This window comes from Lissotriton vulgaris, chromosome 1_2, assembly GCF_964263255.1.
Source record: "Lissotriton vulgaris chromosome 1_2, aLisVul1.2, whole genome shotgun sequence".
In the NCBI taxonomy this organism is placed as follows: Eukaryota; Metazoa; Chordata; class Amphibia; order Caudata; family Salamandridae; genus Lissotriton; species Lissotriton vulgaris.
The window spans coordinates 192,216,022-192,243,371 of record NC_141686.1 but is presented as its reverse complement, the minus strand read 5'-3'; the positions used below and the strand labels follow the sequence as shown (position 1 = coordinate 192,243,371).

At 44.2% G+C, this 27,350-nt stretch overlaps 1 protein-coding gene across 2 annotated transcripts in view; it reads left to right on the top strand.

Annotated features, from left to right (window-relative positions):
• The first annotated feature begins 9,464 nt into the window (after positions 1-9,464).
• LOC147734889 (alpha-N-acetylgalactosamine-specific lectin-like) overlaps positions 9,465-27,350 on the top strand; it is a 123,782-nt gene continuing 105,896 nt past the window's right edge. The window contains exons 1-3 of one of the 2 annotated variants that reach the window (XM_086953667.1): positions 9,465-9,548; positions 17,244-17,291; positions 23,145-23,302. In XM_086953667.1, the coding sequence (XP_086809793.1) occupies positions 17,249-17,291; positions 23,145-23,302 (201 nt within the window). In that variant the 5' untranslated portion in view covers positions 9,465-9,548; positions 17,244-17,248. The remainder of the gene's footprint in view (positions 9,549-17,243; positions 17,292-23,144; positions 23,303-27,350) is intronic. The other variant, XR_015307609.1, reaches the window with a different exon arrangement.

The following is a 27,350-nucleotide window of genomic DNA, read 5'->3' as shown; positions in this document are numbered from 1 at the left end:
CCCTCCAGGACATGTACTCTTTGAACTTTCCTTCGACCATGGAGACCCTGATATTTGACCGAAGCCCGGTGGAGCTATCTGTTAGCTGAAGAGGAGATGGGCTGTGGATTCTCCCTCGGCTGTCATCTACCCAGCTGGACTTTGGTCAGACTTTTCTTCGTCTCTCTGTCATATGCCCCTCCTTCCCATTCACCCTACCCCCTTCCCCTTTTACGCTCCTTTCTTCTCGTCTTATATCTCTTTTATGTTTTTCTGTTGAGACCTAGCTATTTGACCGATGTCCAGTGGAGCTACCTGATAGCTGAAGAGGAGATGGGCTGCGGATTCCCTCCCGGCGTCACCTACCCAGCCGGACCGTGGGCAGACCTTCCCTTCGTCTCTCCGTCGTATCTATACCCTACCCCTTTTTCCCCTTCCCCCTTTCCCTTCCTCACTCTATTTTCCTTTTCTTCCATGTTCCTTAAAAGTTGTTACTGGTATCTTTGGTATCTTGTAACTGATGTATGTTGGCAACTATGTGGAACCTTAAGTAAAGCGCTTTGATAGCAAACAAAGAACAAACAACAGACCAGGGTCCAGCTCAACCAATCCACATGTACAGTAAATTGAGGGGTGTGCCAATTTTAAAGACTGATTGAATAAAATAAATATTTTTGGAATTACTGCTTACGTGTCTGACTTAGCTACAAGTGCACCTTCCGCTTTTTCTTGAAAACTAAACCGCTCTGATACCTTCGGGTCTAGCCAGCGCTATATAAAACCCTTTAAATAAATAAACAAGCCGCCGACCCTCAACCGTGAGCCAACCTGCCGTCCATGTTCATCCTGCTGAAAAGCTCCCGAGGACCGACTTCCAGAGTTTGACCGGGTGTTGGTGGAAACCCAAACCGACGAACCCTCACTGAATCCGGCTGGTGAAGAGCATCGAGGGACCCCGGAAGAAAAAGCTCCATAAATCGTTCTAAGTCTGAATGTAGAAAAGATGACCAGGACCAACCACAAGAGTCAAGCTGCCCACCTTCAAGCGCAAGCTGACCTGAATCTCTGGTTCGTCCGGCTAGAAAGCTCTGGAGGTCTGACTTCCATAAGTTTGACTGGGAGTTCATACCAAGGCAAGCTGGCGAACCCTCACCAAAACCGGACTAGCTGAGAGCTTCGATTGACCCCAGGAAGAAAAGCTTCGGAAGATGTTCCAAGTCAGAAGGTAAAAACTTCGACTGAGATCTACCGCAGGGCTCCATCACGGTCGGTCTGAAACTTTGACTTTGTCCCAGACCAGCACAAACAGATGTACCAAAAGGCGCTATAGGTTTCTATGTGCTATGTAGTGCTAAATCTTTGAAAATTCATATTTCAGGTTCCCCACATTGGATTTTGTTTCAGTTTTGGTGCAATTTTAAAGATAAAAATATTTCCTATTTTATAAATTGATGTTGAATTTTTATTGTGTGTTGCGTCTTAGTTATTTACTGAATTGGTGTTTTCAAATGTTTTTCATACCTGTCTCTGAAGTTAAGCATGCCTGTTCGCAGCCAAACTACCAAGGGTTGAGCAGGGGAATAATTTTCTGAGACCTATTGTTGCTGGGGATTCTGCACCTACACAGAACTATGCGCAGAAAGCCAGGACCTCGTTGTACGGGGGTTTACCAACCTATCACCTGAGTATCCAAAATACCAAAACCGACTAGCTTTTGGGGCCGATTCACAGAACTAACTTAAGAAAAAATCCTAAACTTACTTCTTTTGGTATTCACAGAAGTTAGGATTTTGTCTTAAGACAGACTTAATACAGACTTAAGTTAGGATTTTGTCTTAAGTCTGTCTTAAGACAATCTTAAGACAAAATCCTAACTTCTGTGAATACCAAAAGTAGTAAGTTTAGGATTTTGTCTAAAGTCAGTTTTGAGAATCGGGCCCATTGTGTCTCACCCAAAAATCATGAAGCTACAAATGATTAGACACCCCAAGCACAACACTCCTGACTCTTCTCAGGAATCGCGGTAGCAAGACATACCCTTTCACTCGCTCACTCGTACTTGTCCACAATAAGAGTTGGCACAGTCATTGTACTAGATCAAAATGTTTATTTGAACTATCGTACTCTACAATACAGTATACGAGACACTACCAGCAGCAAAATGCATAAACTCAGAACAATTAGCATTGCTACAATTCCATTGAATATGAAGGGTGAAGTCATTTTATAAAGCCAGTGGAAAAAGGTCTATGAGGCCTAACCACCTTCCCCTTGACTGGAAGAATTTTATTTATAAAAAAGAAGATCTCTGGGCCTTGACAGCAGACCCCATACCTTTAAAGCCTGGATTTAAGGTTTACATCATAGGAATAGCATAGCTATTCTCCATGTAAAGGCTTTCTCCAAGTGTGTGGTAAAACAACATGCACCCCCGTAATAGCAAAGCATGAGTCTCCAGCATTGCAGCTGTGTTTAGCATGTTATGTCTAGGTGCTAGGGACTGACCAGAACAGAATAACAAGGGGCATTGTTTATCGACCTTGTACAATGTGTTCAGACTAAACTCCAGGAACTCAGCAGAGAAAGTGAAAAGCAGATAGTTCTCATGTAAAAGGCATAAACAGAGTCTTTCAAAAATAAAGTAATGTAAGTTTCAGGTTTTATTGGATTAAAGTCATGTAGTAAAATGCGCAAAAGCAGCATCATGGCAGCAAAGCTCATGCTAACTTAGAAATGTCGACAATGTCCCTAAGGCCATAAAACACTGTTCTGAGCCTTAGACTGTGTTAGTGGACTTATTGCCAGTGGCAGATACATATTTACCACTACTAATAACCCCCTTTCCAACATTTTCTATTCTCTACTTTGCAAACTACCCTATTATTACATAGGTTGGTTCACAAAATTGGATACTGGTCCCAAAATGTCTGGTTGGAGTTCATGACCACGTTTTGTAACCAGTATCCTAGTCCCCAATGCACTTTATATCATCTCCTTTAAACTAGGCTAAAATGCAGCACTATCCCAAAGAGTGAAGGAGGCTTTGGATGTGCATACTTCCATCACAAGCTGACTATCCAGAAACCTGGTCTGAAGAAACCAAATGAAGTAATGATTGTGATGCAGACAGGTAATTCTTACTACTTTCAGAACAGGGGAAACGCCTGACAGTAAGAGTCATGTCTCAACCATTGTTCATTACATGATTTGGTGTTTAGCCCACTCACAGGGCTTTCTGCCTCAGCTATTAGGAACTGAGCTCCCACGCAATAACCAACACAATTTTTCAGGGCATCGCAATAATACTTTCTTTCAGGTTTCATAATGAACATTGATACGCTACTTGGTATGCTACTTGGGTTGCCTCATTTTGTGACAAACTTCATGTCCTGTGGTCCACTGGATGTGTGTGCATTTCCTGTGATTAAAGGAATTGATGTTATGTGGCAGTTAGATTTCTAATCTTACTTATAGAAGCCTTAATGCTTCTGTGTCAAGCGTTCAAGTGTTTTCGTAAAGTTCTGATCAAACAGCCCAAACCCTGGTTTAATGGTTCACTTAATGAGGAATCTTAACTAACAAACTAAGGCTTGCGGAGAGACCTTGGAGAAACTCACCCTCCATCACAAACCTCAAACAGTTGAGGATGTCTAGAATTACATGTAAAAAAAATGAACAAAATACACCCGAGCACACCCGATCATTATATCTGTAATCCAACAGAGGAGTCAAAAGGATAAAGTGAAGTTTCTTCCACAAGGTACATTTCAATTATGCCACTGGTCAAATGTCCTTTCAATTGAAAATTAAGCACAGTCTTGAATCAGGTCCTTCCCTTACTTTATTTTCATTTCTCAAAACATGGAGAACAACAGCAGCCGGAGCACGTTCCGCCCCCCCTGGGCTTTTTCAAGGCTCTAATTTGAAAATATTGTGTCCAAGTGTTTGTGACCCTGCTTTGGAAAAGTTAACCTCTGTACTAATTATTTACGAACAATTGAAGGATGAAATGTCACCCCAAATGAGCAGTAAAGTAAACCGTTTTCAAAATAATGAATCCTTTACATGCACTGCCTCGCATAAATGAGGACCGCTTTGTTCCTTTGTAGCTAATGTATTCATTCAGACCTTGATGAGTCCATTCTGCGTCTTCTCGCGTGTGTCGAAATTTGTGACCGGCAACCAAGCAAAGAAACACTGTTGACTTGGATGTATGACGTTAGAACGCATACGTTTACCACGACCTACCATTACAACGCGGTCGTAACAACGAAAGTTGTTACCACGAATTGCGCTGGGGGGGCGCAAAAAGAAATAATTTAATTTACTATTCCAACACCAGTCCCCGTGGATAGTAGGGAAGGTGTTGGGATAGTAAATTAAATCATTTCCTATCCTTGAGCGCCCCCCAGCGCAATGCGTGGTAACAACTTTCGTTGTTACGACCGCATTGTAATGGTAGGTCGTGGTAACGCGCGCGTTGTAAGCGTTGCATACCATTGAATTGAATAATATAGACAAACTTTTATCAATAGATGTGCAGATCATCAAGCAAACCCACAAAGCCTTGGAAGTAATATATATAAAAAGAATATCCATACTGCCAAAACTGATCACCTCAGGGTACAGCTTGACAACACCAAAAACAGACCAAAAATACTAATTAGAATCATGAAAAGACACGCTAAACACCCCTCCAACCAACTCTCTGCACCCAAGATCTCTTGCCCCAGTGAGGAGGACTTCTCAGCACACTTCACCGATAGGGCTAGAAAAATTGAACTTGAACGTGCCTCACCTAATCTGCTGCCTCTGACTCCCATCTCACCATCCTCTTGGCCAATGGTAGTGAGAGCACCTACTTCCTACCCCAAAGTTTACCTCCCATATAACAATGCATCTAATTCCAGATGATGCAGAGCTCCTCCAATCTATGGTTTCTTTAAAACCTTCCAATCACTTCAACGATCAGCTACAGGCCAAGTTTTTCAAAGAACTCAAATCGGCTATTCTGCCACTCTGATCCAGGATCATCCATGAATCTCTTGTGCAAGGTAAGATTCCTGATTACCTCAAGATGGGTCAAGTTACTCCTATGCCTAAAAAGCCACATGCAGACTTAGCGGACCCTAACAATTTCTGTTCAATTAACAATATCATGACATTGGCCAAATTGTTTGAGAAATGGATTAACACACAGCTCTGCAATCACATTGAAAAGTTTCAGCTCTGTGATCTTTTCAGAGCAGGTCACAGTCCTAAAACTGTCCTAACACACATTGTTGATGATGCCTTGAGATCTCTTGACCAGAATGTTCCCTGTCAACTGATCCTTCTTGATCTGTCTTCAGCGTTTGACACAATCAACCATGAAAACCTTGATTGATCAGCTTCTAAAAAGAATGGGGCTATCTGGCCCTGTCTTAAATTTTGTGCCTCTTTCCTACAAACCAGAATGCAAAGAATCAAAGTTAACCACTCCCTTGCAACCAGCACCCAGGTCTCTATCGGAGTGCCTCAAGGATCCACACTCTCCCCCACGCTTTTCAACCTTTTTATGGAACCACTATCTGAAATTCTGAACCACTCTAACATTCAACACCATTTGTCTGCTGATGACACTCAAATGTATTTGAAAATTTCCTCGCCAGATGACATAAAATCTCTAAACTGTGTGCTACAAATAATTCAACAATGGTTGACTCCTAATCATCTTTTGCTAAACACTCTTCAGACAGAATTCCTCCTTCGCCCCTTGCAACCACTCAGCGCCCGCTCAAGACTGGTTCAAACAACTTACAGCCTTCAACTGCATCCCTCATGTTGTTGACTCTGCAAGATCCTTAGGCATAACCCATGGACAAATACAGGAATATGCAAGATCACTTCAGTGCAACTACAAGGGGAGCTAATCATCAACCAACATATTAAGGAATAATAATAATAATAATAATAATAATAATTATAACACCTTTTATATAGCGCCTGGTTACACTAGGAAACAGTGTGTCCCCGCACTTTAAAACTGATTGCCAGCACTCAACCTAAAGGAAGGGAGGCCACTACAGGGAAGGTCAGAAAAATCTCAAGATTTGGGAAAGAGGTGAGTTTTCAATTTACGCCTAAAACTTCCTTCTGATGGCTCCATCCGAAGCTCAATGGGGAGGTCATTCCACTGTTTGCTAGCCAAATATCTGAATGACCGTCCCCTCATCCGTGCCGGTTGAATTCTGGGCACCTGAAAGAGCATACAGCCCTGAGATCGTAAAGGACGATTGGGATGGTATTTGGTGAGTAGCTTTTGCAAATAGACAGGACCTCTCTCATACGCAATGCGATCGGTCATACACATGCTCTTGAAGATGACACAGTCCCATATAGGGAGCCAATGAAGTTGAACTAAAGCTTGTTTCCCTGAAGATCTTCTAGAGAGGTTGAAAGCCAGTCTCGCTGCCGCGTTTTGGACACATTGAAGCCTATGCAATCCTTTCCTACTCAGACCTAAATATAAGGCATTACAATAGTTGAGGTGTGGCGCCACTAAAGTATGAATTAACGTTTTCCTGCTATTCGCAGGGAGCGAGTCCAGGGTCTTGCGTAGGACCTTAAGAATCCCATAGCATTTCCCTGCTATCCCTCTAGTGTGGTGTTCGAAGGATAGAGTCTCGTCCAGTCTGACCCCTACATTTTCAACCTGTTCTAATGGTTTAGGAATGGTGCCAAGTTCTTTAGCCACCATGCCGATGACCAGATGGATGGAGATTTCCCCAACACCAAAAGTTCAGTTATATTGGCGTTGAGGCGTAAGCAATTAGTGTTCATCCATCCAGCTACTCCGCTCAGACATGCCGTAAAGTTGGTTGAGGCCTCTTCCGGGGGCTGAGACAGTGTCACTACCAGCTGAGTGTCATCAGCATATGACACTATCTCAACCCCGTATGCCGCAACCAGCTTGGCCAGGGGTGCCATATAAAGATTACACCAAGTCGGGCTCAAAATTGAGACCTGAGGCACCCTGTGTCTGAGCGAGCGCACCTCGGATTTAAAAGGAGGACAGTAGACCTGGAATTGTCTATTGGCCAAGAATGAACTCATCCACTCGTGAGCCCGACCCTCGATACCCGCCTCATCAAGACGGGAAAGCAGTAGGGGATGGGAGATGGTGTCAAATGCCGCGCTCAGATCTAATAAAAGGAGCGCGGCTGTCTTCCCCTCGTCTACTCTACTTCTTAATAACTCGGTGGAAAAGAGGAGTGCCGATTCCGTCGAGTGTTGCGCTCTAAACCCTGACTGTGAGGGAAGCAGATGCAGTCCGCTATCTAAGTATTCAGAGAGCTGCTTGTTAACTATCTTTTCCACCACCTTAGCACAGTAAGACAGCAGTGATATAGGTCGATAGTTATCCAACTGCGCAGCACTCAAGTGGTTTTTTTTTTTAAGGGAATGACCTGCGCTATTTTCCAGTCTTGGGGTATGTGGCATGTTATAAAAGACTGTTTTGCCATATGACCTATATGAGTCGCCAGAAGCTCGACTTGATTCCTGAGGACATTGGGGCGAGCCACATCCTTAGGGGAGCCAGATTTAATGCTGCGTATGATATTCAACAACTCCGTAGTGTTAGGCACTACAAACTGATTAAGGCATCCGTTGTTAATCCTCTCCCTGTTAGTAGAGGTGTCCCTAAGGGGTTTTACCGGTATATCTGGAAAGGTTTTGTATATGTTGTCCACTTTCTGCACAAAGAAGTCAGCAATAGCTTCACACATATCCATAGAGTGAGGATCAGGGGCTATAGTTCTCTTCAATGAGGTAAGTTCTTTGTATATAACAAAGAGTTCTTTGGTAGAGTTGTCCGCCAATTCAATTCTATTTTTTAAGAAGTTGCGCTTCGTAGGAAAGTCAAGCTATTCTTGCTCTCTGATGACATTAAGTCTGCAGTCCAATCCCTAGTTATCTCACACTTGGAGTATTGAATGGTGACCCTGGCTGGGTTACCTAAAGCTAGTTTGGCACCTCTAAGGACCACTCTGAACTTTGCAGCCAGACTCATCACTGGTTCCAGAAAACATGACCATATCACATCTGACCTAATTCAACTAAACTGATTGTCTATCAAAGCAAGGATCAGTTTCAAGATTGCTTGCTTGACGCACAAAGCTATTCACTACAATAACCCCGTCTACCCGGCAAAAAGTCTTGAACTATCAGGTTCGAATCGGACCCTAAGAGCTCCAACTCCCTATAGCTGAAACCCCAAAATTAAAAAAATTAAACTACAACCGCACATTCCCTGGTTTTGCACCAAGAATTTAGAATCTAACCCCTCTACCTCCTCATTCAAAAAACAAGTCATATGGTTACTCATGGATGACCATCTACAGCAATAGGCCTGAAGCCAGCTTCACTAACTTTTATTTCCTGTTGACATTCTTATATACCTAAGTTTTCATCTTTGTCTCTCCATGTGCTCTTTAGACTGCTCTTCTGGTTATTTACACGTTACACAAGATGAGTTGTTACATTTGTTCAATGTTTTATTTTGTGTCTTCCAGGTGCTCCATATGACCTGCTGCTTATCCTCATACCTCACATGTCCCACGAGATATATTGTTGCTTGCTCTTTTTTTTTTTTAAGTTCCCTGGTGTTGTGCTCATGTTTTTTACATCCCCTTGCTTCCTTTCCTTCGTACAGCACTCTGATACCCATCCGGGTCATGTTCACGCTTTATAAAAACTTTTCATATAAAATAAATACATTGTTTTTTACCCACTATAGGAAAACCAGGCTCTGAGGTTAAACACAGCTGGGAGATTTCTTCGCATTAGCCGCAGCAGGCCAAGAGTTTGGTTGACATAAGGAAATGAAACTAGTGATCTTGAAGGCGTTTAGCTGAAGCAGGTGCCAGGGCTTGGGCAAGAGTGTGACCTTTTTAAACAGTTGGTAGTGGCACAGGATACCAGTAGTCAAATGCCAGGAAATATCACTTCCAAAAGAAATGACATTTAATGATGGTTGTTTATAAAAACCTTGCTCTGTCTTAGAGTAGCTCTAATATCCATTCTCACGCAAGCCAATGTTTCTTTTTGTACATACGTCAATGCCTACATAACAGTTTCATTGTGAGACACATCAAGGAAGTGTCAATTTAGGAAAATCTTAATTGAAAATTCTCTTCAACATGGAGAAAGCTTACAGTCTTCACAAGAGGAAGTAAGGACGAGAAGTGGCATTTGAACGGTCACAGTTTACGTTCTATAGAATGGAAGGCATTTTATAATCCAGAAAGTGCAAAACAACAGTCACTTAAACCTCCAGTTTATAAGCTCTGGAATCCGCCTTACCTCACCTGACTGCAATTAGGCGGCACACCTGCCATTGTTTATACAAAATGAACAGTGATTGCATTTATGTTTCGGTTAAGGAGCAGGGGATTGAGCAATTCATGAAGGAGGAAGTCATTCTAGGTAGTGCCCAGGACTGCAAATATAAGAGGGCAGTGGGAGCTATGAGGCCAAAAGGTTGCTGAGCTCTTCTGAAGTCAGCCCTACACAGGCAGCTCTGTGAGGTAAGTCTGTCGTCTTTGTGGGAGTGGGGCCATCAGGCTGTGTGTCTGCATGTATGACTTTTAAACAGAACCAGGGCTAACAACCATTTCACAAAACCCATTCTTTTTCTACTCCGGGGCCCAAAAAACTGCTTGTTGTGTCTTGTCGAGGTGCATTTTGGGATGTGTTTTTGTCCAGGCCTTCTGCTCTGCTTCAGTAAGGAGACTCCATCATTGTAAAGAACGTGACGTTGAAATTGTCATGTATCTACGCAAACTTTAGCAAATGTTCACCAGTGTTTCAGGAATGGCCTCCTTTGTAAGACAAAAAAGACTGTCATGTTTGGTTGCAAAAAGGATTATTTGGAAATAAATAGATTTGAACTGAAGGGATAGGGAGAGATGGAGGAGGAGAGATGAGTGAGAGATCAGGTGGCATAAGGACTTAGCAATGATGAATGAGAGATCCGTGCTGGGGATGAGGCATTAGGAATGATGAGTGAGGGCTCAGGGCTGGGGAATGTTGCACGAGGAATGATGCTTCTGGAGTCATGGATGAGAAATGCTGGATAAGCAGTTAGGAATGGGGGTGAGGAAAGAGGAGTGACTGGTGATAATGTGGATGATTTAAAATGGGTGCGTGTCAGACTCTACGACAGCGCATTGTACACCACTCTCTCCAAGCTCATCACCATTGAATCAACTCAGGATTGCTTTAGGAAGCCTCATCAACATAGATGCCAGCCCTGAATGTCTGTAATAATGGAAAACCACTCTGTTGCAAATGCGACAGAAAGCCTGCCAGCCATAACCTAAGTCCTTTGAGGGACAGCTGCAGCGCGGGGTCCATCTTCACGAGCTTTTGGTTTACCAGGTGGGTTACAAACCAATGAATTACAGTTCCTATGAATCCCAGGAGATCTTTCAGGGTGAGATGTTCAGTTGACGGTACCAAAAGCCGCTGAGAGATTAAGCAGAATAAGAAGACACGAGTTACCATTATCCATTATTCGAAGGACAACATTAGGTATTTGGAGAATGATACAACAAGAACAAGGATACCACCAAATAAGAAAGATAAAGGTTTTAGAGCCTAAATATACCTTAATAAAGTAGTCCTGCTCGTTTTACACTTCTAACAGTTATACATTTTCTTTTCCAAGGTGGTAGATTAGAATTTAGAATGGTTTCCAGAAGTGCCCATGGAAATCAGCAAAACTCATAGCTTCATAGGAGTATTCTTGAATCCCTCTTTGAATTCTAAAAAATCATAATGTACTCGAACACAAGCTCAAGCCTAGAGGAGTCCATTTCAGATTTTTGTCAAAGAACAAGCAGAGATTTGATTTCTACGCTGAAGCCCTGTTTCTAGATGTGAGCCCTCCTTCCACTCAGATCATCAATTACATGGTGTGTCAGAGGCATATATCTCAGCGTGTACATACACTGTAATATCCTCAGTCTTCGGGAACCAGCTTTCATGCTCCTAACATTAAAATCCCAACCTACCCACCATCTCCATAGCTCCAACCAGCTCAGCCCTAACCAACACCTGGGGGTTGAGTCATTATTGTTTAGTACAATGCAGCACAGTAACCAACGTTGGTGCTATGCATGGTGCAAGAGGGTGGGGGCAGCTCAGAGCCATATTTATTAAGACGATGATCTGCTGCTGCTGTCATATCCTGTGGTGGCGACTATAAAGGCGGCCTTATGCCACGCACACCCTTTCAGTGCAGAGGTGTATATCTGCTCTCCTGCATAGGATCTGTAGAGGCAGCTTACCCTTCCAGTACAACATCTTATGCATAGACAATTTCTGAAACATTCCACACATTTTATGTGTGCTGTGCAGTGTAGCACAACTGCAATGAGTGGAATATTTCACAAAATGACAACATTTCTCCTGGTTAGCTCCTGCTTCAAAAAGGCATTAGTTTATGGCACAAACACCTGGGCTGCCTAACTTTGCAGAACAAGGCTCTGTAAAAAGGTTTGGGGACTTGTCATATCCACCCAAGTTCTGCCCCAAAAAATCCATTGGGCTGAAAACAGGTGCAAATTGCTGTTTGTGCTGAGAAAAAAGCATGTTTCAATTGCAAAATACCTTTTGTACTGGAAAGTAAATGCCCTTCCATGACTTTGCATTGCTTTTCATCCAGTGCCGGTGCCCAAAGCTGAGCTCAGAAGACCGCAGCTGATGTTATTAGATGTCTGCACGCCGTAATTCAAATCTGTGTAGGGGCATATCATCAAGAGGGGCGATAATTATCGCTAAGCGCACTAAGTGCTAGGATAATTATCGCCACCCAACTCTGAATTGTATCGCAGAGATAGCATGCTATCAGCAACACTTATCTCCACAGCGATAAAATTCAGATCGCAAGCTGCCTAACTGTGTGATTATCAGTGGAAATCCAGCAATAATCACACAACTTTAGAAGATAGCTTGCTGATACGGCAACACATACTTAGCCATGATATCCACCTTCCACAGGATATCATGGCTAAGTCAGTGTCAAAGCAGGCGTAAGGAAAGTAGCGATAACAGAGGTTATTGCTACTTCTCCTGTCACTATGCTGCTTTGCGTGATGCTTGATAATAGGAGAAATGATGCTTAGCGACATTTCTCCCGTTATCCTGGGGAGGAACGCCCACTTTGTATCTCATTAGAGATGCAAAGCTGGGCGTTGAGGAAAAGTGTGGAGAAGCATGGATTCACGCGTTAGCGTGTCCTTGCTATTAGGGCGTTAAAATTATCGCCGCTTTTCGGTCGAAAACGGCTGCAAAAGCGGCAATAATTTTTTAAAGCTGCCTTGTTGATATGCCCCGTAGTCTTTAACTCAACTCCGGCCTCTTAATCCAGAACCGGACACTTCCTGCTCATTTATCCCACTCTTGTAATTTCCTGCTTTCTCCATTTGTGATGCTTTGCCCGTCTTTTTCTATCTCCTCCTTTCTTCAATATGTCTTTCCTTCTTGCTATCAGTAAAAATCTGATGAAATAAGTGCTCATCCCCAAACATAAGTGCCCTTGGCACTCACCCTCACCCACCAGCTCAAATTAAGCTCTGTTTGTGTCACTTTGCAAGACTTTGCACTTGAGTTCTAAGGTTTAAAACTCCCTTCTGAAGCATTCTCCTAGTAGCCCAGATACAGAATTAGCAATCCTCACGCTTCATGGACATCACTTAGGCAAAGCAAGTTCTGGCAGCCCAGCTCATGCAAAGTCTATGTGATGCTTTTAGCTAATGTATGCGCTTTCTTATAACATATAAAACCAGCCAGAGGCATGTTAAGAAGGGCCCAGGGTACCACTCTCTCATGGGGTCCCCTGATAGAGCCAGCTCTGTTCTGCAGAGAGTCTTGCCCTGGTGACCTTGAATACTTCTTAAACAGATTTTTTCAAATACTGTTTCCCTTGAATTTATCTTTAATGTGTGTGATGTGTGAGTCTATTACAGGCATTTTCTAGAGAAATGTTGTATTTATGTTTAATATAGGGATTCTTCTGGATAGCCTTATTGGTTATGCAGTCGTGGTGGATGGATTAGCAGCCTTTTGAAGGACTATCGAGGTTGTATATGTACACAGAATGTAAATGCTTCAGAGACCCCTATAAGAAGATGTAACATTGGCATTACTCACTCACTGAGTGCCCCATCATGCATAAATTCTGTTAGACCTGACCACCTTAGGGTTTGTCCCCAACCAACATTTTCCCTGCCTCCGTCCATTTTTCTGATCTTGTTTTTGCTGGTATTAGGACTCCGACCACTTTACCACGGCTAACCAATGTTAAAGTGCTTGTGCTCGCTCCACTAAAGGTAGTAATATTGGTTCATCCCCAATTGGCATATTTAATTTACCTATAAGGCTTTTGTAATTTGGTACCTGTTGTACACAGGGCCAGTAAATTGAATGCTATTAGTGGGCCTACAGCTGATGGTGCCACCCACGTAAGTATCCCTTTCACCACAACTTAGGCCTGTAATTGCAGAGCCTATATATGCATTTTACACTGCTATGTCGACCTGGCAAAACAATCCTTTTGCCAGGACCTAGCCATCCCTTTTTATACATATAAGTCACCTCAGCGGTAGGCCCTGGATACCACAAATGGCAGGATGCAATGTATTTAAAGGCAGGGCATGTACTTTTAGGTTTTACATGTCTTGGTAGTAAACCCCCCCTCCCCCCCCCCCCCAAGTCATTTTTCGCCATTTTATAAGTGTGATTTCCAATTGGGAAGAGATTCGACCTCCAAGTCTGGTGTATCTGGAATCACAAAGCTACCTTGTGAGAAGTTGACCTGGTATTTGCTGCCCACTAATTAAAGTGGGACCATTGCACGAGTCCAAACGACCCTTATTGATGATTAGGTCAAAGACAACCTTTAAAGAAAGCTATCCTAGTGGTAGCTGTGGAGTGCAGCCTTCAGGCTAAGTCTCGAAGGAATGTAAAGCAGCTTGTTTTACCAGATTAGAACCTTCTGAATAACCAAATGAAAGGAGAACCACACAAGAGATATATAAGGTATATGTATTTATTACTATACACTCTCTACTAACATCTTTATGAGATTAGAGCACAAATCACACAATATGAAATCACTAGAACAACAGTAAATAGCACAATACAAGTGGGCTCCAGGGGGAGACCAAACCATTTACTAAGAAAGTGGAATAAAAACCATTACTTAACTAGACAGTGTGCCTAGAGCATGCAGAATTGCTGGGACCCCAAGGAACCACCGAAAGTAGTGGTACAGGGAACCCACGGGCCGGTGCAGTGTGAGAACACATGCACGTGCTCCGTACAACTCTATGGGAAAGTCGTGGTTGGAAAATTAAAGATTAAGGATACTTCGGAGAGGACTTCAAGCAAACCCTTTGAAATATAGAAGGTTTTAAGGCCCACACCCTTGTGAGTATCGGGTGCTTCAGGTGAGATGACTCGGAGCTTGACTCTGCAGCCACGGGGACCAGGAGACGTCAAAGACAACTAAAGTCCATAGGTGAGCTGTCCCATGAAGGATGTCGAGTGCTGAGGGGTCACTGTCCAGATTGAACACCAACAAACTTTGGCAAATGCAACCAATGCAGGCAGATGAAAGCTGGCCCGGTGTGGACCAGCAAGGTCCAGGGGACTCTTCAAGCTCTGGGGAGTCAGGGCACATCTGGAGCAACCAGGAAAGCCCAGGAAAAGTCAAAGTTACCTTCACAGAGACCCACAGGCCAACGGACCAGGGATCGCAAAGGTTCACTGGGCTGAATCACAAAATACCAGCCCAAGGAACACTTGTGGAGTGTAGGCCAGAAATCTTCAGTGCAATTACTGCTCAGGGTAAGGGCTTAACGTAGCTCAAAGACCAGCCTCAGGGATTGCCAAAAAGCATATACTGCTGCAAAAGTACACTGTGCACAGGGGTTTGGGTTGCACGGTCCCCACGAGGGATACTGGTCTCAGAATTGCTGAGAGGGCAGATCAACCTCATGGATACTCAGGAACCTACCTCCTGTGTTGCAGGAATCTTTGGAGTCCTCAGGAGCTCTGTTAGATGCAAATCGCTCAGATGGATTAAGGTGCCTGTAGTGCAGGGGAGTAACTCCTTTACTCCAAGGGAGATTCTACAGTCATCCAGCACAGTGCTAATCGCGGAAGTACTTAGTTTCTGCTGGCAGGGTTTAGTCCAGGTAAAATCTAAAGTCTTGTAGTCAGGGTTCCTTCTTTATACCCAAGGAAAGGGTGGGACAAACTCTGGGGACCCACCTATGGGAGGGTCAGGTCAAAGGAGTGTTTACAGCCATGTCCTTTGTCCAGTTACGCACCAGAGCAGGAGCAAATGGCTCCTGCAACGGGTTTGAACTGGGCTATGCACAGGGACACCAAATATGCCCCTAGTACAGACTTCAAACAGTCTCAGAGTGCACCCACCCAGCCCCAATACACTAAATCCTGTCTGGGAGGTGGTCACACCTCCCTGTGACAGGAAACCTATTGTCAAGCCTTCCCCTACTCGAGCTTGGCTCAGCAGCAGGAGGGCAGACTCGTGTCTGTGGCTGGCAGCATGCATTTTGTGATGCCGAGATTGAGAATGCTGGTGCCAGGTGTACCTGTGTGTCGCATATGTCCCTTTAGAAGGGTGGAATCATACCTCCCCTGCCGGTTACTGGTAAGGAGGTATGATTCCAAGGTGTTTGACACACAACATGTTTCCAAGCAGCCGTTTTAACGTTAGCATTTACCGCAAGGTTATAATGCACTTAAATATATATGGTTGGCTGCATCACAAACAATCCCGGAAAATAGGTTCCGAAGGCTGCAGAGGGGCTCTGCTCATGCAGGAGCACCCTCTTACATAAAACCCAGCACCCTGCCTTCAGTATAGATAAGGCCTGCCATAGGGGTGACTGATAGGTTTATATGTGCAGTAATATAGGATAGATACAGTGAACCTAAATATAAGTAAGGGGTGCATACACCACCTTACGCTGACTGCAGTAGCAAACCTGTGGTGGCAGTTTGAATGGTCTCTCAGGGGTGGCACAATACATGCTACAGCCCCAGGGAGGCTTATGGGGTACCTACGCCCTAGGTACAAAGTGTACCATATACTAGGGACTGATAAGGGTACCCCAGTATCCAAACTGGAGTGTATCTAAAGTACATGCAATCAATTTAGAGTAAAAGCAGCTTGACTGGGGTCCTCCTGGATAGCAGGATCGCAGTCAGTCTAAGTTGAAAACAGTAAAACATCAGCAAAAAGTGGGGGTAACTATAAGAAGCAGATCGTACTCTCTTACAAAGTTACCTCCTCTTCTATCACGACGTCAAGTTACCACACCTTTTCTACCACCACTTGAAGTTACCACATCTCTTCTACTACCATTCAAGCTACCATACCTCCTCTTCAACCACCTCTGACAATTGTTCTTTCGATCCATATTTTCGGTCAGCGCTTAGCCTGCAGTCACTCTCCACACCTCTCATGTGTTATAGTTTTCTTCACACTGATCCCAGCCTTAAAGGGGCTTTTCTTTTATGAACGATTTGCTGGAAGCTGGATAAAATGAGCTTTCCCCACAGAATTTTCTTCAGCCCAAAAAAGTCCAACTGAGCCTTTCCTGCTCCAAATATCACAGCTCACATGTATAGGTCTTTTCTTCCCTAAGGGCTGATTCTGCTGATGAGGTAATAAATGACCATGCACAGACGTATGCTGAGGCAGTGCCTACATTTAAAAGATATTTTTTGTTCTCTAAGCACCCAGGTTTACACCACAGGAACATGGTTGTCAGTTGGAGCCAAGGGTAGCACATACTACACCTGCCTTGCCCTTAGCTATCCATGACACTGTATCAGCTACCCCTGTTCTCACGGTCATTAAAAATCAGAGGCACAAAAAGATAGTGAACAGGGTTCTAAAAGGCCTCACTCTAGTTTCCTGTCCTTGTCCTTTCCAAAACTACCCTATAATGCAAAACAATTTTGAACTGGGCACCTTTCTGAATAGCTCAGAACATGACATTACCTTTTAAGTGCTAGGGGCTTCTTTACAAGACCCTTCCACCACCAGAATGTCACTTTTCCTATGTCAAAAATGATGCAAAAGTGGTGCAAGAGTCCTGTAAATAAGCCCCTAGGTTTTTATTGCGCTGTACAGCAAAACCATAACAAATAACTAATTTCTTTCCTTTATTTTTCCTTTTCAGAAACCATGATGACATTTATCCTGCTACTTAGTTTGTTGGCAGTGGGAGGTTTGTTACAATTTTTTAAATGTAGCTTATTTTCTATCAAGTGATTTGTTAAATGAACTATTTGCATCATTCAGGTACAGCAATATTTAAGCAGTTAATATCTGTTAGACTGTGGGGCGCTGATGAAAGGAAAGGTGCCTCCACCCTTGGGTTGAGTGTCTCTTCTAGTGATCTATGAAGTCTGATGTTGCTAGTGCCCCGGAAGGAGTGTTTCTACTGTGTCATTGGGAGTGGGAGGGGGTGGGGTGTCAGTGATGGAGCATATCTGCCTTCAGAGGGGCCCCATTCAGCCTAAAACCTATATCTGTGAGGTATGAAAACCTGAGGGGCCATACATCACGTTCTGGACGGGGCCCTATCATTTCGCATTATGAAACTGACCAGTCTTATCTGTAGCAGGAGTATACTGCACTAGGAGCCTAGGTATTAAGGGCTAGTCCTGCGTCTGCCAAACCAGTGATTCCAAGTTCTGGCTCACCACAGAAAAGAACTCCAGAGTGGGGTTGTTGGTGGTCAAACATATTCATCTTACAACAAAGGGTCTGGAAAGTCATCTATGCGGGACATCTTTAATCTCTTTTTACAGGCCCCAGGATTTATCTGCCCATTTTTATTAACTCACCTCTTCATCCCTTCTAACTTTTGATTGGTGGAGCTACATGCAGACGCTTACAACAGAGAGAGGGTATTAAGTATACAGGAAGTATGGGCGCTCAGACAGTATTAGCGTAAATATTACAGTTGTCAAAGTTACTGGTGCTGGCAGGGAGGGGGGACCCAACGAACCCCTCAATTTAAATGTGAAAAGATTCACACCTAAGACTTAAACACAAAATCCTGCGCACTCAAATTTAATATAACAAGTAGAATACTACTAAATGTAATTTGAAATAGACAAATGTCCAACGTTGATTCCTGGAGTGTGGTGTATATCTCCTTTATTAGATCATCACATCAATGGTAATTTTACAGCCAGCCGACACGTGTTTCGTTATAGGTCTGTACAATCACAGATGCTATAACTCTTCAGGGCTCGATGGCTGGATCCTTATTTATTAGGGCCCACGTCCGGTGATAATTCCAACCCGGCAGGGTAACCATATAATGAGAAGGTGATAGGGTAAAGTCTATCCGATATTTTCTTTTCACAATGTGGTAGACGCCAGTAATTTCCACGCGCGTTCAAAAGTTCAATGCCATAAAGCGTAAGCGTTACTCCGAAAGTGACCACATGGATACGTGTGGTATTTTGTTTCATGGGGTCGAATTACCCTCGCTGCACTGGCGTCCCGGACCCGGAAGTGACACTTCCGTGTCCACGGACACGGGTTTTATTACCATTGATGTGATGATCTAATAAAGGAGCTATACATCACACTCCAGGAATCAACGTTGGACATTTGTCTGTTTCAAATTACATTTAGTAGTATTCTACTTGTTATATTAAATTTGAGTGCGCAGGATTTTGTGTCTACATGCAGACGCTGTTCAAGGAGAAGACGGTTAGTGACGCAATGTTTGCTCATGCAGTCAGGCTGGAAATTAGGCTCTCATCTTGGCCAATCACAGGCATGCACATGTCATGTCGTTGGAGGGAGGCTGGCAATCACTGTCCTTCCGCATGCAGTGTGAATGTAATGGAGAAAGATGGCGGCATTACCCATGAAAAGTACGGAGTTATGCTCTTACGCTTGCACAGCCAAGTCCTCCCTCAACTGCTTAATGCCTGATTGTTTAATTAGTAAAAAAAATCTCTGCCCAGAAGCCCGCAGCCAGTGCAATTAAGCATTGGTGCACTGAATATCAAGGCTGCATGGTCTTCAATCCACCTCATCCCTTTTTAATGCACTACCAGACACTCCCTACCCCTTCATTCCACCATTGCAGGTTCCTGTTTTCTCCCTTAATAACTTTTGTTTGTCTTGCTCTTCCTTCTGCCTTTCCGATTTGGGTATTTTTATCTTCCTTGCTCTCAGGCAGTTATGTGATGTGGGATAATAAGTGCCAGTACGCAAAAATGAATGCTGGCTCCTCACACCGGCAACCACCGGCTCAAATTAAGCACTGCCCGAATCGAACTACCAGCCTCAGTCATGAACAGAGGAGGCAGGCACCAAGACCAGATAATATAATGTTGTCAATCCTGACAGATTTCTGTAGTGCCTACTGCTGCCTTGTTCCCTTCTAGGGTCTCAGCTGGAAGTGAAGAGACCTGGGAGCCCCTCTAAGCACTCGGAACCGGATCGCTCCTACCCTCAAAAGCTTCAATAGTTCAAAAAAAGGGAAAACATTTCACAACTTTGCCCACTCCTAAACCAAACCAGTCATGAGACCTGTCACTCATGATCCTGTCCTGAACACCTCACGCAGATCCTCCCCACCCCCGACCTCTCTTGTGCTCCGGAAGCCTTAGGTGCTCTGTAGAAATGTTTTCTCTATTTTACAAATCAGCTGCTCCATGAGACTCATTCTGAAAGAATGAAAACCCCTTGTCCCCACTTTGAATCATATTTCCCATGAGCTTATGTGAGTGCTGCTCGACACATCCTAGAAGAGTTTCTTTCACCCTTCAATCCTCTGTAGTGTCAGTGATTGTACTCATTCATCTTTTTACCATAGACCCTTTCAACGTTCCATTTCATCGGTGCATCAGTCAGTCATAATTATTCAGTTGATAGAAATCCATATATGCATAAAAGACATAACAAAGCCACGTATCATGTTTAAAATATCAAAGATGTGTCAATATACCACTTAAAAGAAATTTCCACTAAAACATGCTTATAAAAATGTTGGAAATACTACAATATGCAAAAAGGTACAATTTAATTACGTTTCTCTGGTAATCCATCAAGGTCGCCCCCACACACTTCTATCCCCAGAGTATGATATGCAGTTATTTCCCCACATTTTTCTCAGTCTACCAGCCGCAGAGATGAATTTATACACCATTAAAGAGGTGTATTGGGATGATCAGCAGTAGTTGGTGCACAGCGGGCTGACATAACCTAACATTGTGGACCCTCAAGAGTGGGAGTGAAAACCTTTTCCTAGGAATAACATATAACTTGTGAAAGAAAAAGAAATGAAGTGTGGTGGGAGTTGTATTTAAGTAAGGGTGAGTATGCATGTATCACTAGCAATAAGGCCGCCAATACAGTATAAGGTCCGGTAAAGATTCTAATACATTAGCCTCTGGCTCAACCCTTGGCAGCTGGCTGCAAGCAGGTAGACCTAATCCAGGAGACAGGTATGTAATTAATTTTAAAACACAGATAAAGTAAATAAGTATGCCACATCGCAATTAAAATCCCACACCAATTTATAAATATAGGAAATGTTTTTATCTTCAAAATAAAACCAAACGACAATAATCCAATATAGGGAACCGGATATATACATTTTTAAAGATTAAACACATTCTAAGTCTTAAAAACATACAGCGTCAACCTGGGACATCTGGTCGCACTTAACCGGGACAAAGTCAAAGTATGAATCCAACTGCAATGGAACCCTGGTTGGATATACTAAGCAGGAGGCCCTGGTCAAAATTTTACCTTCACACTTAGAAACTTTTCAGAATGATTTTCTCTTGACGGTGAGCAAGGCACTTCATCAAGCTGGATTCGTACCATGGCTTGACCCCACGTCGGGTCGGTCCACTTATAGAGCTTTTTACAAAAGATGGTCCAAACTTCAGGAACATCTGCCTGTAGTTCCTCTTGAGGGTTCAAAGGGTTCAAAACACAAATCCAAAGGTCTAGAAACTCTGAGATGGTCTTGGAAGTTTGCTGCTACAGTTCCCACAATGCATCTGGCCAAATCCTTAAATCCACTGGACTCACCCCAGGCTGGGGACTTCTTGATGGAGATGGTGCAGGGAAGCACAGATAATCTGTTGCTTTCAGGGAGTCAACTCCTTAATCAGCAGGAGCAATCCTTCAGGCTGCAATCCTTTGGGGTGCAGACCAGGGTTCCAGCAGGGCAGTCCTTCTTCTCCTTGTAGATTCAGGCAGCAAAGCCAAGTGACTATGCAGCTCTCACATATTTATTCAATGATCTGGAGCTACAAGCAGGGGGCACCCTTGCCCAATGAGGTGTAGGGTGCCACCCAAAAGCATTTCAGCTTCCTCCATAGTGTGGCATATTCTTGTCCCACAAGGCACTGAACATGTTTTCATTCACATGAAGAGTGGCTGTGTCACAATAACCCCACACCCCAGACCTATGGACCATAGCAGAGTAATATAGCCGAGCAACACTGAGCCATATAGATTTTCTTTTGGCATCCATCAGCCTGCACAAAATGCTTTGCAAGGGAATGAAGTAGGTTGTGGTTCACTTGTAGCACAAATGCACGAGGATGTGGCGGGCTGTATTAGGTATGGCACTTATGGGGATGTTCCAACCCCGTCAAAATGAAGCGAGGTTAAAGGGTGGGTGCAGGCCCTTTTCCTTTTTGTTTATAGCTAAATAATCTGGAGACCTCGCTGAATCTGGGCGAGACAGACACTCTCAGGGTGGGCTCGAGTAGACTCCCTGCTCTGGTATATGATGATTGTGTCCTGGGCCCATATTATGCAAACAACACATTTTCGTTCATTGCACCGGATGCAACTTTTTAAAGGTGCGCCCAGCGCAATGAAGGGAAGTGCGCTGCATTTTGGTGAATGTGCTGCCCCCAGGGCAGGTGTTAACTCGTGCTGCCCTGGGGAAGCAGTTTCACGCGAAACACGGAGCGGCTGCTTTACAGCCGCACCATGTTTTCACTGTGCAGGTGGCACCCGCCTGCACCTTCCAAGGGGATTAGAGATCCTTTTGGGGGTGGTGCAGTCAGTGATTTCACCCTCCTGCAAGGGGATGTCTGGGGGGTCTATGAGACCCCTCTTCACCCACCAGAAGGGTGCCATCAGGGGGCAGAGTGACAATGCTTTACCTTTAAAAAGGTGCACTGTCAGTGAGCCTCCTGAAGGCTTTTTTGCCTCAGCGCCCACGTCGGTATTACGGCATGGAAGCGGAGGCAAGGCATGCCCCTATGCGAATGAGGGAATGCCCCTGCAGATAGCAATGGCACTTTATATGCTGTGGTACAGAAGGGGATGCATAAGCATCTGTAGCCCCTTTTGTAATACCAGAGTGACCTGTGGGCACACAAAGTGGGCACAAATGCCCATTGGGCCCCCCAGGCACTCTGTATAATACTGCCCCTGATGTTCAGGACAAGGGTGAACTTACAAGTCTTGTTAAACAGATTTGTCTCCTGCATGAGCAAACTGGGACAGCAGATACATATTGCTAAATCTCACACCATCAATGTACCATTTGCCTGTCAGAAAGAAAGTGGATTATTGCTAGGGTTGGATGCGTATCCACCACATGAAATAATATTGCTGCTAACACAATGCAACTCAACCCAAGCATTAAAGCAAGGAAAGAATAGAGATTACATCCTGTCTAGCAATTCCTTCAATGATAAACTTGTTCAATTATGAAGGGTTCTTGTCAATGTTTTCTGTTTGTGGAGAGAGACGTCGTTAATAGAATATTACATCAAATCTTTGTTGAACAAATGGCCAATTCTTTAATGCCAGGAGAAATGCTTGGGAGATAGCGAACGTTCCGATTTTAACAGATTTAATTACATGTAACTTCTTTTTGTATTATGACGTGTGGATGACTGCTGATTAATTTGTTTTTAAATGGATATGATGCAACAATAATTTGGATTTAAGGAAGAGGCTTCCGTTGGTATTTTATATTTTCCCATTACTGATTTAAAATGTTTACTGTTGAAGAGTGTTGTTCTATAACGTAAGACCCTCCCTCTCTGCTTTGTATTTTGAATATTACTAGGTAACTGTCAGAACACGACCACGCAGACAACAACTTCAACAATAAATGCCAATGAAAGGTGTCTCTGTGTTCAAGGCTCCTGTGATTACGGATGGGTGCAGTATAAGAATGCTTGCTACAAACGATTCAATGACATAGTGTCTTGGCCGGAAGCAGAGGTAAGAGTTACATGCATGCTCTAATAAATACAAAGGCTTAACTAACCAATTTAAAGGCCCACAGATGCAGTGCTAAATTACCGAAAGCTGCAACCTTTAGTAAAAATGGTCCACAATCTATTGAGGATAATGATCGATGCTGATCACATCTCCATGGGGCCAATTCACAGAACGAACTTAATACTCAATCCTAAACTTACTACTAATTTGGTATTCACAGAATGCACTTACTACTTTTGCATTCACAGAATGAACTTACTACTTTTGGTATTCACAAAAGTTAGGATTTTGTCTTAAGTCTGTCTTGGCAAAATCCTAACTTCTGTGAATATTCTGTGAATGTAGTAAGTGCAGTCTGTGAAATCAAAATAGTAGTAAGTTTCGGATTGAGTCTTCAATCAATCAATCAAAGCTCAAGGCGCTGGGGAGGGGGGGTCCGCTACTGCTCGAACAGGCAGGTCTTGAGCTGCTTCCTGAAGGCGAGGTGGTCTTGGGTCAGGCGGAGGTGGGTCGGGAGGGAGTTCCAAGTCTTGGCGGCCAGGTAGGAGAAGGACCTTCCTCCTGTTGTGGCTCTTCGGATGCGGGGGACGGCGGCGAGGGCGTGGCTGGTTGATCGAAGCTGGCGGGTGGGAGTGTAGAAGTTGAGGCGGCTGTTGAGGTATCTTGGTCTTTGGTTGTGTAGGGCTTTGTGTGCGTGGGTGAGGAGACGGAAGGTGATTCTCTTGTTGACCAGGAGCCAGTGCAGGTCTCTCAGGTGTCCGGAGATGTGGCTGTGTCGGGGGATGTCGAGGATGAGTCTTGCTGAGGCGTTCCGAATCCGGTGGAGTCCCTTCTGGAGCTTGGCGGTGGTTCCGGCGTAGAGGGCGTTGCCGTAGTCCAGACGGCTGGTGACGAGGGCCTGGGTGACCGTCTTCCTGGTCTCGGTGGGGATCCACCGGAATATCTTGGTAGCATGCGCAGGATATTGAAGCAAGACGAGGAGACGGCACTGACTTGTCTGGTCATGGAGAGGGAGGAGTCCAAGATGAAGCCCAGGTTGCGTGCGTGGTCTGTCGGTTTGGGTGCGTTGCCCAGGGCGGGGGGCCACCAGGAGTCGTCCCAGGCAGAGGGAGAGGAGCCCAGGATGAGAACTTCCTTCTTGTCTGTGTTCAGTTTCAGGCGGCTGGTCGTCATCCACTCGGCTACGTCTTTCATCCCTTCGTGTAGGTTGGCTCTGGCGGTGGCGGGGTCGTTGGTGAGGGAGAGGATCAGCTGAGTGTCGTCGGCGTAGGAGATGATGTTGAGGTTGTGTTGGCGTGCGATGGCCGCAAGGGGGCTCATGTAGACATTGAAGAGGGTGGGGCTGAGCGAGGAGCCCTGAGGGACGCTGCAGATGACTTCGGTGGCTTCTGATCTGAACGGGGGAAGGCGGACTCTCTGTGTCCTTCCGACGAGGAAGTAGATGATCCACTCCAGTGCCTTCTCCTGGATTCCGACGTTGCTGAGGCGCTGCACTAGGGTGCGGTGGCAGACGGTGTTGAATGCCGTGGAGAGGTCCAGGAGGATGAGGGCCGCTGTTTCTCCGTTGTCGAGCAGGGCTCGGATGTCATCGGTGGCAGCGATGAGGGCCGTCTCGGTGCTGTGGTTGGCCCGGAAGCCAGACTGCGAGAGGTCGAGGGATCCATTTGTCTCGAGGAAGGCGGCCAGCTGCTTGTTGACGTTCTTCTCGATGACTTTGGCCGGAAACGGGAGGAGCGAGATGGGGCGGTAGTTTTTGAGTTTGGTGGGGTCCGCTGACGGTTTCTTAAGTAGAGCGCTGAGTTCGGCGTGCTTCCAGCTCTCAGGGAAGGTAGCGGTGTCGAAGGAGGTGTTGATGGTGTCCCGCAGGTGGGGTGCGATGACAGCGTCGGCCTTGTTGAAGACGTGGTGGGGGCAGGGGTCGGTTGGAGATCCAGAGTGGATGGTGTTCATCGTGCGGATGGTGTCTTCGGTGCTGATTGGGGTCCAGGCGCGTAGGGTGGTGGTGGGGAGCGTAGGTGCGGTCGTGGGGAGCGTTGGTTGTGTGCTTAAGCTGTTGTGAATGTCAGCGATCTTGTTGTGGAAGTAGGAGGCGAGGGAGTTGCAGAGGACTTGAGATGGGGTGATGTCGTTGTTTCCGGCGTTGGAAACAACGTAGTCTTAAGTTCATTCTTCGAATCGGGCCCCTAGTCCTTTATATAATGCCTTGTACCCTAGTACAATGCTATAAATATGCTTTATTAATAATGATGACCGTTTATGAAAGTTCTATCTGCATTCCAAGTTTGTATATTAGTGAGGCCCACCACTGCCATTAGTATGGTAAGATTTATGAGACTAATTCAATATGTGGTGTGTGTAGGCGTAATTATTAAACATGTTCCCAAGCTACTGTCATGAAGACAATAGCGTTTCAGCACTTTTGGGCTTTGGGCTTATCTCTAAATTCCCTGCAATTAAACTTTTTAGGCGCCCGAGGAATAAAGAGGAATTGACAACAACTGCAAGTTCAATTTACAGGGTAACCCATTTGGCAACACACTGAAAACCTAAGTTGATAGATGAGGATAAATGTGGGTTTATTACAAATCCAAAGCCAGACTAACATACACAAAAACCTCAGGCATATATTGTAAAACTACAAAATCACTACCAGCAGACTAACTTGTATAACAAAAGTTCAGTCTCAATAGCATGAAGAATACAAGAAATCCAGTAATAGCATTAGCATTTCAGAAGATAAGGAAAATAATTTGATGGTCAGGATACGATATGAGGTCATCTTGCCAATTATGCATGCAGACATCTAGATAATCTAAACTAAATCCAACCTAGACAACAATAATTGAGAATACCATAATCAGACCAAGTAAGGTAAGAAGGTATGAGCCTTGTAGAACTCCTGGAGAAGTTCTCCAAAATAAATCATTTGATATAGCATAAAGCCACACGACGGAGATAACGCAGGGAGGTCTGTACCTCTCCAAGTCTAAGGGGAATCTGCCTGAACTGAAAATATGACCATCTGTTAAACTCCACAGAACATTTGAGAGTCTTAAACCATGAGTCCATCTACTTTTACCCTTCTCACTGTGAAACTTGGCACCCTCCATTACTACTCCAATCTCCTGGTCTCCGCATCAGAAATGCTGTTGGATTTTTCCCATCTCCAGATATCATGTGAATGGTGCTACTTCCTTTGTTTGTTAGTGCCACTCGTCCTTGCCACTGTTCTTCTCTGAGCCTTACAATCTTGCATACACAATCTGCCTTTCACTAAGTAATGAATGCCTTGAGACTGCACCTGCAAAGGAGAAAACATGCAAAGCAAACAACTTTCGCTTTGAAGGTTAATCGTTAAATCCAAATGCTTCAGGCCTTTGGTCAAGCTAACATTGTGAAATACTTCAATGCACAACTGAATGCACGATACGATATATAGTCATAAAACAAATGCATGGTACTATTTAACTGAATATGTGAATGTATTTGAGCCAAAGAGTCACTTAATCTACACAAATGCAGATATAAACGTGAACTGCAAATAGGTATTAATATGAAGAAAACATTAGTATACACACTCATGTAAGTGTCTAGGTTATACAGCAAGTATCTCGGTCAAACGCACAACTTTACGTTAATGATAAAAAACACACAATTACATAGACCATGTGTGTATATATATGGCATTGTTAGAACATGAAAGGGTGGTTCCAAAAGATGCTGCTCCTGTACAACCTTCTGTAAACAAGCATTGGCAACAACACTAGCTTTCAATTAGCACAGGAATTACATCCTGAGTGAATGATAAGCTCAGGAGTGGTCCATTCTTAAGAGCAGAGAGCCTATAATGCTGCTTTAAATGCGCATCTCTGTTACCAGGGGGGTTTTGTCCAAAAATGTGGCCGGGTAGGACAATTACAATTATAAAGAAGAAGAAGACCCGGTCACTCGTTTATTGGTTCTGCTCAATTTTTATTTAGGGCAGAATCTTGCACTCAGGTGTTTAATCCTTATGTGCAACCTATATATTTTTTAGAAATTCAGAAAA